The following is an 18562-nucleotide window of genomic DNA, read 5'->3' on the forward strand; positions in this document are numbered from 1 at the left end:
CTTTCCAAAAGAAGTAAGTAAAGCCTTCTACTTTGCTCTTTGAGCCTATGTGTTGTCCAAAAGTTTAGTATGTCAATGCTCTTTTAACCAATCCTTAATTCAATACAATGTGTTTTTATTTTTTAAATTAAAAAAAGGGCTAAGCTTCTAACAAAAGAACACTAGAAACTTCTGAGAAAAACAAAGTACAAGAAGGTTATTTTGGAGTCAGATTCCATTCCAAACAATTTGCAACCCCTGATAAATTCCATGAAGTTCAGCCTCCAAGATCGAACAAACTCCTAACTTCACTGCAAATCCAACAAGGAACCTGCTGTTTTCATCTCTAACCAAGCCACTGCATATGATGCATGTAGACCATTTTGTACAACAGAACCATCACTATTCAATGCAACCACCCCCAAATCTGGTTGCTGCCTAAGCATCTCCAATGGGAGGTGCTTGATGGGTTTCTTAAGAGAAGAAACTGTTTTTGCAAGAAATCTTACCATTGGAGAGAGTTTACGAGACATTGTGGGTTTTTCAGAATAAGAATAGTTTATTATTTAAGGAACTGTTTCTTAAAATTTTAAAAATATTTTCTTTCCATTAACAAATACATGAAAATAAAAAAAATATATGAAAGTGAGTTTCTTAAAATTTTTTACTATTGGAACAATGAATATTTTAGAAATAACATGAAAATAAGAAGACCACAAAAATCAACTTTTCATGTGCTAAGAAATCCACTTAAAAAACTTGCATTGGAGAAATCCTTAAACTTTGTGATTCCATACCAGCCTTCCCTCCTTGAATAATCCTATATGAATTTACTAAACAGACATGAACAGCCTCAACCAAGTACAATGTGGTTTAGTCCACTTAGGCTGAAGCAGTCCAGCGGAGGGTATTAGAATTTTAGAAATTGAAGATGGAACCATTGCCTTTTTCTTATGTTCATTAGCATACCTTTTATCTCTTAAGAGATGAATAATTCATATCATGGTTAATTTACAAGAACGAATAAGAGAGACGAGGCACAAATGAACTCAGTGAAAATGAAAAAGAAAAAAAAAATCTCATTATAGAACAACAAAGTAGACTTCTGATTAAATTCTCCACCCACATGCTAACACAGCCACAGTAGCTCTGATTTCTCGCAAGAGACAAACTAATTGTGAGCTTGTCACCGGTTGATCACTTTTCTTGTTATTTTTTAATTTTTAATTGTGTTACATGTGTAATTAACTAATTATATAATTGGTTGTTCCTAAAGCTGAATTGTTGAGTGTGTGCCTTTGTAAGGATTACTCATCTGCCAAAGGTTTCTTTTCAACCTAATCTGTTACAAATTTCTAGCTTTCTGTACTTAGCAATAATATCAATTCTAATATAATTTTTCAGACAAACTTGAATTTTGAGAGGTGCATCACATATATTATTTTAATTTTCACAGTTCATAAAAATCTAACATCCAACACTCTGCAAAATGTGACTCCGGCAAATCCGTATATATTAATAAATTATTTTAAACAAGGAAATGTTAGCGCCATCTATTTCATTTGTACCATCAGTATGGAGCAAATCAAACCTACTACAACAATCATATGGATTACATCAACTTACTTGACTAACTAAATGAATTGCAGAGAAGTGGCCAAGTCTATAATGAGGAGATTTCAAAGCTAGTGCATTTTAATCATTGGTTAAAAATAAAATATCCAATGACTTATAAGAGTTTTGAACAAGAATTTTTTGACCCGATAATACAAATAAAATATATATTTATTCAAATGATACAAGTCAACTATTATTTATATTTATGATACAAACTACTGTTTATATGTGAGAAATCAGTTTCTCCTAAATCGATTTCTCATCTCTCTTTTATTTATTTTTATATTTTTACGTTGTAAAATCGGTTCCTAAGGAACTAATTTCACACTGTTATTTTTTTTTATTTAGTATCGGCTAAGTTGATGCTAAATAACTTGATATCAAAGTGGTATCATGCACGAAAGAATTTAGTGTCGGTCAAATCGACACAAAATACCTATATAAGATTATAAAAATATATAAAAAAATTCATATTTTATTAAAAAAATATTTTTAAAAACATAAGTAGTTTTTTTTATACATATGTACTTTCTTAATTTTTGTTTCAATTTTTTTGTTAAGATTATAAAATATAAGTACAAAAATGAAGAATATATTATAATTACAAAGTTTACAATGAAATTAGTTGTTAATAGAGACTTTGATTGTACTTAGATGATACAAACTCAACTATTAAGCAATGAAAAGAAGGGGAAGAATATAGAGACAAAAAATTGTAAGTGTGAAATTTAGAGTAAAAGAGAAAAAGATAACAGGAAAAAATAAACAACGATTTAAATGTGAAAAGATGGAATCAGGATACAATGATGTTGGGGGCCTAGTATGCCAAAACTACTTATGATGTAATATACAAGATTTTCTCTAATGAATGAATTCCCTTTTTCCACCCGCATCTACTGAATCACCCTATATTTGGTCTCCCACACAAAGGGCCTAGTTTATTTATCTTTTTTTTCTCAATTTTTTTTTGCAGAGATCAAATAACAAACTCCATAAAGATAAGAGATGCAAAAATTCGTGGGCAAAACAAATGTCAATCTATTTCTAGCAATGAATTTATTAAGTTACCCTTCCCCAGTTCTTTAGAAAATAACAATTTTTGAATGCATTACCCTCTAAACATTATATGGATGATCAAACTATAATAATAAATGAGCACAAAGAAAAATAATGGAAACAAAATAACATTAATTAGATAATAAATAGAGAATTACATTACAAGCTTTTTGACCTCGAGGCGCCCAACAATGAGGGTTTAGCCTCTCATGTTCAGGGGTTAATGGAAGAAGGTGATGGATGACTAATAACAAGAAAATGGAGAATGACTAAGGGAAGAGGGTTTCCCCTAAGGGAGAGGCTCGAACTTTGGGGATTTCTACATTAGAGAGAGCTCTGAGACTCGGTCTGTCTTTTATAGGCATGAGGTAGCTTACTTTTCACATTGATTTCGCCTTGAGCGTGCATCTATCGGTGCGTTAAGCACGCACTGGGCTTCTCCTCGTGGGTCTTCTCGTGCTGAGCTGGACCTGCACGCTGAGTGAGACATCACGCTAAGTCTGGAACTACCCGCTAAGCGAGCATTGCACGCTGAGCCTGGATTGCGCCCTGAACGAGCTGTCCAATTCTTTCAACTCTTCTTTAATTCTTTTTCTTCCACATTTTTTGTTGTCAAATTACCTATAAAACAATTTTATTATTCTTTTTTTGACTTCTGCTAATAAAAAATTGAACAAATGTTAATTTCTTCGTCATTTCATTCAAAACAATGCTAAAGTGAAGAAACTATTATCATTATTAGCAAAAAATGACTATCAATTTAGCTCAGATTTCACAGTTATCTATAGTAAAAGATTAAGCATCAACTTAGTCGACGTTAAATTGGATAAAAATATGCTTGTAAATCTAGTAATTAAACATGTATTTAGCGTCAACTTAGACAACGCTAAATAAAAAAAAATAACACGTGAAATCGATCACATAACATAAAATTGAAAAAATAAATAATAGAGAGGTGAGAAATCGGTTCTCCGAATATTAATTTATATTATGGATGTAAATGATAATTGACTTATATCTTTTGGATAAATATATATTTTATCTGTATTATTGGGTAAAAAATTCTCTGAACAACTCTGATTTTATTTTTAAATCGATGTTGATATTGATTTTTGGTGGGTTTGGTTTTCATTTCTTCTGCTTTTCTCTAATCCCTTCGGTTCTTTGAGGAAATTCATATAGCTACGAGGGATAAAAATTGACTTATAGCACTCCCTTTTGGGCAATATGTACGATACTCTAAACAAAACGGTTGTTGCAACAATTATGTTCTTTGTAAATATTTTGGAGACTCAGAAACATAATTCTTATAAATTTGGACTTAGTTTTTTTGCAGTACAAAGTGGACTATAAATAATTACTTACTAAATACATTTTATATTTCCATAATTGATGATGAACTTGCATTTCAGAGTGTTCTTTGACCCCCGTTGAGAGAGATGGAGCAAGACTAAACTACGGTAGAGGCTTCAATATCTATTTATTTAATTTAAAAAGGCAGCAATTCTATTCAGTATCCACTCACTAGATCCCTTAACATTTCCAATTCAGTTCTGAAAATGGTCGTAAGACGAATTTAAATGTATTTAAGGGCATTAAAAGTAAACAGAGGTATAATTGTATAAGAAAGCCATAAGACTATATAAATTATTTTAAAAGGTTTGACTTTATACAAATTTATTTGTATAATTATTCGTTTTTATTTTTTTAATCTAGCTTGATTTTGATAATAGTGTTGTCAATATTTCAACATTTGTTTGAAATAATTTTACTATATGCAAACCTCTTTTCTTTTCTTTTTCTATAAAAATCACATATTTATCACAAGAGATAATCATATATATTCGAGCCACACACGTATGATTATTATAAGCAATAAAATTATTTTTCTTAATATTTAACATTTCTAAGACTCAAACTTAAAATTACTAGTTAAATTAAAATAATCTCACACTAATTAATTTACATACTTAACTACTTAATAATAGAATACAATAACATTATTTGTGCAAAAGAATTATCTTTTGTAGCATGATAATTGTGCGGAAAAAAAAATCAAAATATTTTATCTTATAAGTTTGATGAAAAATAATTAATGTTATATTAAATATTTTAACATTCACTTTTGAGCTTTGCTTCAATGGTCTTATAACGAACATATTTTCAAGATGCCTATATTAATACCAGGGATGTAAAGAACAAGTGAACTCTTTGATTGCAAACTAAAATCGTATAAGCTCTTGTGACAAGTATTATATTTTGATTATTCATTAAAACATCCTTATATATATATATATATATATTAGGTGAAAAAAAAATAAACCTCTACAAAATCTAATAGAATAGTAGCACTTTTAAAGACAAAAACCTCTCAATTAATAGCCGTCACTTGAGAAAGTATTTCTGATATTGCATTTATCAGGTGGTCCCTATAGCTAGTCTTCAAAGAAGTCGTTGGATATATATGTATTTTGCCATGTCATGCATAATTATGCATGCCTTATAAATCAAGATCTTCAACCTTGATACAAAAAGGATCTTTTACTTTTTAATTGATCGTTAAAATGATAATTTATTTAACAGAAATACAATATATCTATTTTTTTCAGATTAAAATCTTTTAAAGAGATATATGGAATTCTAAGGGTATTTTTAAAGACTTTACCAAGAAGTCAAATGGGATTACAACCATTTGTCAAAGTATTACGTCAAAAATATAATGCACTTCTCAATTTAGGCATGGGCTTTGAAATTTGAATATATCATCATGGCTCTACTTATAAATTACACAAAGTCTCAAACAGTCAAACTCCATATAGATTAAGTTTTACATTTTTCTGTATAACAACATTTATATTTAATTATATTTTTAATTCTTACTAATCATTTTTAGTTTAATCTTTTATAGTATAAACTGAAAGTTTAGCCTTTTGTTTTCTTTTGAACCTTTAACATTTCTTAAATTCAAACTAATCTAATTCAAATCGAATATATTAATCCAATTAAGAAATCAAAGTTCTTTTAATGTCTACTTTTTATATTCTCCAAAGAGTAACTTAAGATAGTATTCGATAGGATGAAAATTGGAGAGATCTTTATTATTTTACCGTATTTGATTTACTTGAAAGGGAGGAGAGGAGAAATGAAGACTGAAGAGACAAAAATCCCTGCCTTCCAAGGACTATACTAACGTCATAATTAGATACTCAATAATTACCATGAATTCAACCCATTAAGAATTGAATTATAAATTTAAACTTACGTTTTTAATTTTTACTATTAATAAAAATAAATGAAATGTCAGATTCTTTTTTTTTTTAATTCCGAACATTCACTTTCATGTGTACCATTTAATTCCAAATGTATTTTGAGTTGTCATCTATTTTTTCAAAATATGAAATCAACCAAAAAAAATGGGGCAAAAGTAAAAACGAGTTTTCTCAATCCTTGACAAGGATGGCGTTTGGAATGAATTTTTCATATCCCTAACAGGAATTGAGGTGACAATGGAATCAATTGTTGTTCTACATTTTACAGAACCATATATAGCACTCTACCCGAAATTCAACTAAACAGGAAAAATTCAAGTGATATCTTTCAAACGCAATTTTCTGCAATTGTATTCAATTATTATTTGCTATATTAGGGTTGCTTTTGAAATTTGCCTAAGAAGTAGTAGCTTAATAAGTGATTATAATAATGCAGTGGATGACAGCAAGAGATTCAAATCCATGTCTTGCTCTACATATGCATGGACTGAAAAATTCATTTCAATACAATTTTATTGTCTTCTCTCTCTCAAAATGACATAATGTGATAATCTCGAAAATGTGATAATATATGTAGTATTTTATTCTGTGTGAAAGCTAAATCGTCAATCAGAGGTTTGGCTCCTTGTTGTTAATACCTTATATTTATAGGAGCAAGTCAACAAGAATCCCAACTATCAGGATCCTGATTTTTGACTTCCCACCGAAACTCATTCACTATGTAAATAAAACCATAGAACAAAACAAACTACGGAATTTAAAAAAAATAAAATAAAAATCACAGACACTTCACACAAATAATCAATACTTTGGCTTTCATCCCTCATTAATGAATTGAAAGTATCTTCAGATGAAACTGTTAAACTAATTATAGACAGCAAATCAGCTATAGATTTGGCCAAGAATCCAATAGCTCATGAAAGAAGCAAGGATATAGACACTAAATTTCATTTCCTCAAGATCAAGTAAGTAAAGGCAGAATTAAACTAAGGCATTGCAGGTCAAAAATTCAATTGGCTGATATAATGATTAAGTCATTGAAGGCTGAAAGATTTAAAGAGTTGAGAAAGTTACCCAATGTAGTTTGCTTATAAAACTTTTGAATCAAAAGGAGTGTTAGAAAGTGATTAAAATAGTTAAGGGGTTGAATACGAAGTATCAATATAACAGCTTGTATTTTTCTATTTTACAAAAACTGAATGTTATAAATAGAGAGTAATCAGTGTTGTATAACTTCTATTAATCAGAAACAGAATTTTTTGCATTTTTCTGTTGCACTCTTCTTTTCTCCAACAGTTAATACCTTATATTTATAGGAGCAAGTCAACAAGAATCCCAACTATCAGGATCCTGATTTTTGACTTCCCACCGAAACTCATTCACTATGTAAATAAAACCAAAGAACAAAACAAACTATGGAATTTAAATAAAATAAAATAAAAATCAGAGACACTTCACACAAATAATCAAAACCAGATACATGGTGTTGGTACCTCAATAATTAATTTCTCAGTTCTCACTGCCTCTCTAAGTCATGTTCAACATCATCATGGCTAGAAGGTAGAATCCTCCTCATCGATCTCTCCCTACTGAGAATCCTTCTGAACGAACTCAACCTCGAATTCGAACCACTAACCTTAGGTGACCCATTATTATTAGCACCATCCGAGGTTCCTTCCACGTTTTCAAACAATAGAGGAGCCGTGGGTGCAACAACATCAGCAAGAACCAAGCCAGTGGGGCCCTCACGGGGCTGAGGTTCGAGGCGGACCGGTTCGAGCTGGACCGGTCCGGCCTTGGTCCGACAAATGGGACACGTGGAGTGCGAAGAAAGCCACGTGTCGATGCAGCTGACGTGGAAGCTGTGTTTGCAATTGGGAAGAAGCCTCACGTGTTCTCCGTCTTCTAGAACGCTCAAGCACACGGCACACTCAGCAGAATCATGGTGTTGGTTTTGTTTGAAGGGGAAGGTGGGAAGGGTGGTGATGAGGGCAGGGTTCAGCCCTGTGTTGTTGTGTGGCTCGGCGTGTGCTTGTGCCACGTTGAGGCTCAGTTGGTATATGGCGGCTCTGCGGCGAGTTTGGCGGCGGAGGAAAACCCTTGCGTAGAGGTGAAGTGCAAAGACAAGAACCAAGACCACTGATAAGGAAACTATGGCCATGATGAGTATCCTTCTGTTGAAGTCGTCGTGGTCGTGGAATGGGTCATGATCATGATCATGGTCGAAGTAATCCATGGCCTCTTTGTGTGTGAGAGAGAGAGAGAGACAGAGGGAAAGAGAAGGAGTTCAATGGGAGGAGAAGGAGATGGGTTTTGGTTTTGGTTTGGGTTATGGGGTTTATGAGGACTTTGTTGTTGTCGTTGTTGGCTTTGGCTCCGTGTGGAGTGAAAAAATGGGCAAAGTCTACGGTCTTTTTCTAATGGATATTTTCTTCCTCCATTGTGGCTTTAAAAGTCATTGGTCTTAACTAACAAGAAACTCCCGTTTTTTCAAGGCTTTTGACTGTTGAACATTGACAGTACTCATCTTTATCTGGTAAAAGTAAAACAATTGTGGTAATGGGAGTTTAGAGAAGTACTGTTATTTGTTTGACAGCAAGAACTATTGTTTTACTACTATAAGAATAAAAGGCCATTGTGACGATTGTATATCTCTGTTTATACACGGGAAGTCAAAAAAAGAATGTGGCACACCAGTGTATAGTGAAAAATAAGTTACTAGATGTATAATTTTTAATTAGATGATCGAGATTTAAAAGGTAAGAAATAAATAAAATAAATCATCACCAAGTGTACGGATTAATTGGCATATGGCTCTTCTAATTTAATCATCAGTAGTCTCAAATTTTAGTCTTACATGAATAACTTTATTAATATTCGAAGGAATAATTTTGTTACTGCTACTTATTCATATTTTAATCATGTTTTTGCATTATAAGAATTTCACATTATAGCATCGATTTAAATCATGAAAGCCCATGCTAAATGTGTACTTGTATCGGCTTTGCATCGGCCACTTGTGCAACACTAAAGCTTGAAGTTAATTAGTTCCATAAACAAATAGTTGTTATGTTGTGTCGGCCACAAAATCACTGCTAAACTTGACACTGACTCAAAAAAAGAGGCGTTGATATCGTCTTCCAATAACCAACGCAAAGTAGCATTAGCTTTAAGTCGTGTATATTAGCGTCGACTTATGATCGACACGAACGTAGGATCAATCATGGTTGATGCTACTCATTGAAACATTCAAAGCACCACATCCAGCACAAATTGTCCTCACAACTTGAATATCTTATGTGTTCACCATTCTAGAATTTTTGCTTTTTGAAAGTATAAAGGATGTGGATGAACGACATAACAAAGATCGAACAAAAAAAACAAAGTAATTGACCTTTGTGACAATTTTGCTTTTGTTGTTCATGATATACTCAATCCAAATCCCTATAAATGTATAAGACAAAGGAAAACATAAGAAGGTTAATCATATTTCAAACAATTTTTGCAAATCTCTTTAAAAGACTAATTGACTAAGTATTATTGGTTCGTGAGACTATGCAAAAGTGTCATACCAAACTGTTTTTAAAAAAAAACTTCCTATCCAAACTTTTATGAAAACCACTTAAACAAGATATTTGAAACAAGGTGGTTAGTTAAATAAGAAATAAAAGAATAGTTCAAAAATACAAGAATTTTTATATTGATTTTTCTCACCCCATTATTAGAAAATGTGAATTTAAAGAGGATCATTTAACATCAATTCTCATAAAAACTGATAATAATATAAAACTTATGATATCATTATTAACATCAGTTTTAAAATAATCTATGTTGAGTTTCAATTAAGATTAATTATTTTAAAACAACATCATTTTTTATAAAATTGATGTTGTTTTTTCCTTTTAACATCGGAACCGATGTTGCCAATGTTTCTGATATCCAATCTTATGACAATATTTGTCGCCCAAAGCTCTCGATCCCTCAGAAGTTTTTCCTATATATCCATCTCGCATCCTCACACCTGTGAACTCCATCGTGCACTTCGCGGCTTCTCTCTCCGCGACAATGCTTCGCGTCTTAAGTACACTTTCCCTTTTAGCTTCTCAGAGCTCTCAAACTCTTTTAAGATCTAAGATATTCCTTTGTGTCACAGGTACATTTTCGTTTGTGTTTCTTTCCTTCATAGTTTCGTTGGCGGCTCCACTAGCGCCTCTCCGTCGTGCCGCTGTCGCCGTCAACGCTCACTCTAGCAGGTCGTGTAGGTTGCGAGATCTACAGTAGTGTGAGGGTTTTCTCTAATTTATGCTCCAGATGTTTCTTGTGTTTGGAGTTATGGATTCTTTTTTAATTTTGATTCGTATGTGATTTTTAGCTTTTGACAACCGACATCTATCACATTCTCCTATTCTTTCTGTTACTAAAATCTTGATTGAAGATGAATATGATTCTTTTGTGAAGTTTCATTGTCTCTTTTTCTGAAATCGTGATATTGAATACAAATTAAGGACTTGAGGGTCCAAAGGAAGTGAAAGAAATTATTTAGGGATAGTTTTATGGCAAATTTCGATAGAGAAAACATGGGTCGCCAGGAGGAAGAAACTATTTCCCTTTATCTTCAACTTATCTCAAGAAACATGGGTCCTTGATTTGTTTTTTTTCTCTTAGGTTCTTCTACCTACAACTTGAAAATAATTTCTAAATTTTATTGATATATATGCTTGCTATATTTCATTTTTGTTTTTTTTAATCATTTTTTCCATTTTAATAACTATTTCCTCTTATATCCTCAGACTTTGGTGCCAGACCATCCTCATTCAATGAAAAATCATGAGGCTTTAATCATTGGGCATCTTTTATCTCAAGGTAAAAAGCTTTTCACTGTTTTTACATTTTATATCCAGACCATGGATTCGAGTGAATAGATCTACTTAAGAATTATTATTGCTTGATTTAAAAACTAGGTCTAAATTCGAGTGTGTTTGCTTTTGTGTGCAGCTCTCAGTGCTGAGGATCTTGAATGCACTCAAGGTAACTTTATAATTATCGTGTTTTTTCTTTGCCTAATTGTTATAAGAACTTTACGCTTAATGGTCTTTTCTCTTTCTGTAGTAGAAAAACTTGATTACGATCGATAAACCCCCGACGTATGTGATAGATAGCTAAATTTTTAAAGCATGTTGGTTTTAATTATGAGAAAGGTTTTGTTGAGACAAAACTCACTTTGACTGTATTTATGCCTCCAAAGAGATTACTCTGTATAATCGCCTTTGTTGGTGCAAAAATAACTTGATTACAAGGTTTTTTTTATATCTTTTTCTTCATATGGGGCGATGAACCTGTTTTCAAATGCCAAAAGGAATTTCTCAATGAATACTATGATTACAAAACCCGTCAGTTTTGTTAATTTAATGAGTTTGCAATATTTAACAATATGGGGCGTTAGAATATTGGTGATATACCACTTTGATTTCTTACAAATTATTCAATTTAACAATATTTAAATATACATTATTGACTTAAAGTCAAATAGAGGGCATGCACGTAACTACCTTTGCACTAACTCGTTTTGGCTTTCGTATGTACGGCATCGGAAATTCCGGACACCACCAAATACCAAATAACCAATACCGGCCATATTTGAGGCATTTGAAGAAATTAAAGTCTTTTGTTTTATTAGAGTTAGAAATTAAAGTCTTTGATAATGACAGAAGAAAACCATGCAAGTGAACATACATTATTCGTTATGTCTTAATTATATTTTTTATCTCTTAAATTTAAATTTAGCTTTTTTAATTTAAAAGTGATTGTTTTCAACTCCTAATAATTTAAAAATAACTCACTTCCAGTCCTTATTAAGAGACTAAAATGACTACAAATTACAAAAAGTAAATTATTTTCAAATTAGGAGAGGAAAATAATTAATTGCTTTTAAATTTAAGAGACAAAAAAAATTAGGTCCAAAGACACTGAAAATATATTTACCCTATATTTGGATGAAGGATTTAAAAATTTGTAAGAAATTCAAATACATAACATTTTAATTGTCTTCATTTAAATTTCTTTCATTTTGTAAATATTTTGTTTGGATGAAACAATTTAATTTCTTGTATTTTAATTTCTTTGTTTGGATAAAGTAATTCAATTTCAATGAAATTTTAATTTTCATTTTTAAATAAATTTAAAAATTAAAATTTCAATATTGAATAAAAATAAATATTAGTCATTTTTAAAATAGTTAAATATTCAAAATAAATTTAATGGTAAACAATATTTAATAATCAATTTTTTAATATTTAATAATTAAATAATCAAAATAATTTTAATGTTAAACAATTTTGAATCTTACACAATATTCTTGTATTAACACAAAAAAAACTTGAATTAAACAATATTACAAATTTAAAGATGAATGGTATGTAATTGCTTGTTCAATCTAATTTCTTATTAAAAAAAAGTATATTGAAATTAAACAATTACGTAATTTAAGGACAATAATCTCATACAAAATTCAAATATTGATATTAATTTTATTGTTCGTAAGAAAAGAAAGTACTTCAATCCATATCAAGGCCTAAAATCATACATCATCCACATTGATGTCATTTCACCGATAATACTTAATCATTTAAGAACTATTTTGCAAATTAGAGGATCTAAAACAAACAACATAAACAAATAATTTAAAAGAATCAACTTTTTTTTTTCTTGCTTTGTAAGAACGCAACTCCTCTCTATTCCTTGTTCACAATAACCAATATATGTCACAATAGAAAAGGCAAATAATTATAGTAAAAATATCACTTCAACTAGGCATAAAAAGACACAATTTTCTAATTTAAAAGTTGAAATTAAAAATGTAGACAAAAGGTTACTCACCTTAGGTTACTGATGATGTGCCCAATGATGTTTTTGTTTGTTTGAGCTATAGGTCTGAGCTTGTATAACTAACTTTTTTTGTATATATTATCATGTCAAAAACAAAGGATCTTGAAATTCATAATTTTCCTTTTATTTGTGCTACTTCTGATCTATAATGAGTTTACTATTTGCTTAAGTGTGGACTTCAGTATATTGTGCCATTTACTATTTATAGGGCCAATTCATAAATAGGTCAATGCATTCGAAGCTTCAAGGAAATAAAGTTGTATCTTTACCATCAACTATGGTTTTTGGTCTAGTGGTAAATGCTTGGTCCAACAAGACTCCTAAGTAATTAACAAAAGCTACCATTTTATGCAATTGCAACACATATGCACATACATAGTCAAGATCACAGAGGAAACAACTTCTTTTGGCTCAACAAGTCCTTATACATTGAACAAATGAACCACGTATACTTTCTCGACCATCAAAGATCACTAGAGTTATATCCATAACATATCCAATGATAACATATTTTTGAACACCCACTTTATATGACACAAACTTACATAGTGATTCAAGTTTTAATGGATCACTAAACCATAATAGTAGCACAATATCAGCCACGAGAACCATAAAGCTACTTCAAAGTGCTACTAATGTAAATAAGGCACACAAATACAAAATATTGACCATTGACCAGCTAATTGATCAGCTTGAATGGATGAACTCAAACTTCCTCAGATTTCATATTACTTACATTCATACTACTCGTAGCTAATGATTTGTAGGCATCAAGTTCAGCGTTTCACCTGTTTTGTGGACTTGATATTATCATTGGTTGATGTTGTTCATGCTTTCTAGTATTTGTAACTTTTTTCATTAGTTATAATGTTTGTAATTGTCATGAGTTCAAAGGATCGATGACAAATGTGATGAAATTTTAATTGGATTTATGAAATCTAATTTATGTAGATAAGACACACAAATACAAGTACAAATCAGAGGTATGCAATTCTCCTAATCAACTTGATCAACTAAAGTAAATAAGGCATACAAATACAAAACAGTGAACTCGCTTACCAACCCATATGTTGACTTAAGCTCCAATACAATAAGAAATAGCAAAGGACATAGCTAAAGGTACCAAACAAAGACAAGTAACTGATAACTGTGAAATATAAGCTAATTTGATAGTCAATTTTGGCTAAGAATGATTGCAATTTCTTTACTTTATTATTGTTTTTAATGAAATAATGAAGAAATTAACATCTTTGTTATTTGTGATTAGCAGAATTCAAAAGAAGAAGATTTCAAGTGTTTTGAGGAAAAATTGATGTAAAAACTGAAAGAAAAAACCTTAAAGAAAAAGTTGGAAGAATCAGACGCTCGTTAAGCGCGCAATGGAGGCTTAGCACACACTGCAGGCTTAGCCCGCGTTACAGGCTAAGCGCGCACTGCAGGCTTAACGCGCATAAGGTCCACGAAGAAGCCCAAAGGCGCGCTTAGCGCAAAGTCAGCATGAAAAGTAAGCTACCTAGTGCCTATATGTTAATCGCTATTTACGACTAAGTTTTGTATTGAATATTTGCACAAAAATAGCGCTTTACCTCCAATTTATGGTTCTTTTTGTAGGAATTGTACATATTTTCATGTTTAGTTTGATTTTATATAGTAGATACTCCCATTTTGTGAATTAATGTTGAAACCACTTTAATTTCAGGTTAAAAGAAGAGAAGGTTCAAATAGCTGATGTCTCGCTAAGCGAGGCATATGTGCTTAGTGAGTGATATCCGCTAAGCGAGGCATGCAGCTCGCTTAGCGTGCTGGAAAACCCTAGAAGAGGATCAATCAGAGATGTGCTCACCCAGCGCGCCGCAAGCTTGCCCAGCGAGTAGGGTGTCTCTTCTCGCGCTCAGCACGCCCAGCTCGCTAAGCAGAATTTCATTTACTCTCGCTTAGCGAGCCAATCTTGCTAAGCAGGCATTCAGAAGCTAAAATGTCCAAGTAGCCTTTAAAACACTGAAGTTGGTGGAAACTAAAGGAGGAGTCGAAAAACAGAGCCAAAGGAGAAGCTGAAGCGACAAAATTCAAGTCACCAATAAAGTTTAGGTTAGAGGAGTGAGATTAGGGTTCTAGAGGTTGAAGGAGACATCCTCAACCTTCTTAGCCATTTTCTTCCACTTAAACTCTGTTCTTCCTTGTATTGGACATTCATTTCTTGTAATGGAAGGTTAAACCTCTTGGTTGGGATGTTTTGCTGAACCCTTGATGTAACATTCTTTCACTATCTATTTAATGTTATTTTTCTGTGTTCATTGCTTCTATGTATGCTTATTTTTACATGCTTGTGGCTTGATCACCCATTTGTATGTATAGATAGGATTTTTAGCATTGGAAAGTGCTTTAAAGCCTTAGAACTTGGTAGAGCAAGCTAGAAAGTTGTATGTCTAGGAATGGAGTGCAGCGATCTAGTCCATATTATGTTGTAGACTTAATGCAACTCTTTTAGGTTGAGTTTGTTGAGGGATCAAGGACAAGGTTTAAAGAGAGTTAGACCCATTCACTAGAAGGATCTTGATTTGGGTAATTTCTCAGCATAAGAACACTAGGATAACATTAAATAGAGAAAAATACATAACAATATCGAGGAAAATTTAGTAGAACGACTCGACGCTTTTTACTTGTCTGTTTTTACTTCTCAAACTTTAGATATTTACTTTGTATTTAAATAGATTTTAGAACAAAAACCCAACTTGATATTTACTAGCTTTCAATTTATACAAATGTTTGCTTATTGAATGTACAGTTCTGAGTGAAACAAATTCTCTATGGATACGATACTCGATTTTACCGTTTTAATATACTATTTGTGTGAATCGGTACACTTGCCGACCTAGCAGCAAATATCATATAAGGAGGAGAAAGCAGAAGGAAAAGACACACAGTCTCACAACCCACACACAGAGTTTATCCCTTAGGGGAAACCCTCTCTCTTTAGTCATTCTCCTTTTTCTGGTTATTAGTCATCCATCACCTTCTTCCATTAATCCCCTGACGTGTAAAGCCATGCCTCTCATGGCTATGAGAGGCTAAACCCCTTTTGTTGGGAGCCTGGAGGTCAAACTCTTGTAATGTAATTCTTTTCTTCTCTATGCTTTTCTGCTTTATGGTTTGATCACCCATATACTATTTAGAGAGTAATGCATTAAAAAATGGTTATTTTTTAAAGAATTGGGGAATGGTATCTTAATAAATTTATTGCTAGAAATAGATTGACATTTATTTTGCCCATGAGTTTTTGCATCTCTTATCTTAATGTGGTTTGTTATTTCATCTCTGCAAAGAAATTTGGGGGGAGAATAAATAAAGTAGGCCCTTCATGCGGAAAATCAAAGATAGGGTAATTCAGTAGATGCGGATGGAAACACAGATTTCATAAAATAGAGAAAATCAATTACATTATATTATAAGTAATTTTGACATATTAGGCCCCAATATCGTTGCATTCTAATTCTATCTTTATCTTATCTTTTGTTTCTTATCTTTTACTTTTTTATCTTATCTTTATTTATCTTCTATTTTCTTTTATCTTTATCATCATTTAATTTAAATATTTTATCGTCTATTCTTATCTTTAAATCTTTTATTTTTCTTTTAAATCTTTATCTTATCTCCTATATTTCTTTATCTATTATTTTATTTCTTTATCTCTTGTTTTTAAATTGGATTTGATTCAATCTAAGTCATGTGGATTCGACACTCGCACTTCTAAGTACTTTACTACTTGTCACAAAATTGATATACTTGCGAATCGGTTAACAATAACACAACTTACCTAATTGGGCTTTCATATTCAAACAACAGTAGAAATGAAATACGAATTTCAAAGAAGCATACAATACAATGATAAACAGTTAAACACGCGTGAAAGCAAACCAAAGTGATTTAAATTAAACTCAATCTATTGATTATATCTCTATTTCTCTTTGATGCATATTCACAAACATATGGTGTTCACAACCTATCTCAACTCCAAACTCATTCAATTCCACACCCACTAACATATCAAAATCATTGAAACAAAATAAATGAAAGAAAATGAAACATAATAAAATCAAGCGAATCTTGTAGCTACAAAAATGAAATCAAAATCAAAGAAACATAAAATTGAGAGAAGAAATAAACAGCGAGAGAGAGAGAGAGAGACCTATAGTGAGAGAAAGAAAAGATTGTGATGAACAGAAAGAAAAATCTACTTGTAAGTGGAGGTGATCGTGATTGTAGAACAAGTGATAGCTCGTGACGCCAAGGTGTACTCAGAGGGAGAGAGTGAGTGTGAGCTTATAATGTTTTATAGAGAGTGAGAAATTTTAATTCCTTTATTTTTGTTGAGAATTTAAAATTCTGTCAATACTTTTAAAAAATGATAATATTTCAATTACTTTCAAAATATCCTATTCAAACAGATTACATAGGAAGATTTTGTAATATTTCAGTTAAAATACATTACTTGTTGCATCCAAACATAAGGTCAAGATTTTTTTTATTGCAAACTAATGCAATTTATTGAGCCATTGATTTTTTGGATAAAGGTTGCAATTTACTCCATACAACTTCTTTCTTTAATTAATACTATTAATTAAACAAATCAAACTTTTAAACGCAGACTGCAATCGATAATGCATGGAAGGAAAGTGGGAATTGGTAATTGTTATTGACTTCCAAGGCTTACGTTGATAATCAAACGACGGAAAGTTCCATGTAACTCTGAATTGATAAGTTGAGATGACTTCTGTTTAGACATGTTTTAGTCTTGATTCTGATATTTTGTTGCTCGCATTTTAAAAGCTTCATTTAATAAGAATTAATACACTCTTTAATTATATAACTAATGTTTTTAAAAATTTTAAAACCAGTTTTTATCATATTATTTTTTGAGTTAATTTCTTAATTAAAATATATTTCTCGTTATTTCTTATGTTTCATTAATTTTTTTTAATTATAATACCTTTTCTATTAAATTAAAAATATAATTTAACATATGTTATTATTTCAGTAATTTTTAATTTAATTTTATCATATAACGCCTGAATGATATAATTGTTTGAAATAGAAAAAATGCCAAGTCCAAGCAATAAAACATTTAGTTGTTTGTAAGTTTTATCTTATTCTAAGCGTTCACTTCACATATATTGTTTAATCCAATGGAATAACCGAGAAGTTTAGTTTTATTAAGGTTTGAAATTTTAATTTTTAAGAAAAATCAATTCTCCAAATGTCTTCATTTTTCTACCAAATCTATTTTACTCAGTTGACCGGTGTACCACAATTTGTTCTTTTCTAGGTTGGGTTGGAAAGTATATTAATCATGATAGAATTGAATCGAGAGCTTATACCAAACGAAAAAAAAAGTGGGAACTGCATGTAATTATAAAGTACAACAACACCTTCTTCAAATTTTCTATAATTACATAACTACTTTCTCATTTTTTTTAACAATTAAATCCGCCTCTCTTATAAGGACTCACCTCCCTTATCAGAGGATTAGTGTAAAATTTGAGGAAAATATTAATAGAGTGTTAGATTAATATTTTTAAACATGAAAGAGATTTTTAGTGTAATATTTTGAAACTTAAATGAAATTAGTGTAGAAAAAAAGTAAATATAAAATTTTCAAATATATAAGAAAATATTAGTGAAGAAAAAAAGTGAATATAATATTTTCAAATATATAAGATAATATTAGTGTAATAGTTTTAAACTTTAATAAGATTTGG

The 18562-nt window shown here is 31.1% G+C and overlaps 1 protein-coding gene and 1 long non-coding RNA gene across 2 annotated transcripts; one reads left to right on the plus strand and one right to left on the minus strand.

Annotated features, from left to right (window-relative positions):
• Window positions 1-7122: 7122 nt before the first annotated feature.
• On the minus strand, window positions 7123-8306 carry LOC100780265 (RING-H2 finger protein ATL40). The gene has a single exon (XM_003539496.5). The coding sequence runs from the start codon at window positions 8155-8157 to the stop codon at window positions 7438-7440; it is 720 nt and encodes a 239-aa protein (XP_003539544.1). The 5' UTR covers window positions 8158-8306; the 3' UTR covers window positions 7123-7437.
• A 1567-nt stretch (window positions 8307-9873) lies between these two features.
• LOC102665089 (uncharacterized) lies at window positions 9874-11882 on the plus strand. The gene is made up of 5 exons (XR_001383827.3): window positions 9874-10002; window positions 10075-10203; window positions 10712-10784; window positions 10917-10949; window positions 11031-11882. It is a non-coding gene; the product is annotated as an uncharacterized lncRNA (long non-coding RNA).
• The last annotated feature ends 6680 nt before the right edge of the window (window positions 11883-18562 follow it).

The sequence above is a fragment of the Glycine max genome, chromosome 12 (assembly GCF_000004515.6).
Source record: "Glycine max cultivar Williams 82 chromosome 12, Glycine_max_v4.0, whole genome shotgun sequence".
In the NCBI taxonomy this organism is placed as follows: Eukaryota; Viridiplantae; Streptophyta; class Magnoliopsida; order Fabales; family Fabaceae; genus Glycine; species Glycine max.

Bases quoted from the DNA above. Each gene is read 5' to 3' on its own strand.
- LOC100780265 (XM_003539496.5), bottom strand. From the start codon at position 8,157: ATGGATTACTTCGACCATGATCATGATCATGACCCATTCCACGACCAC.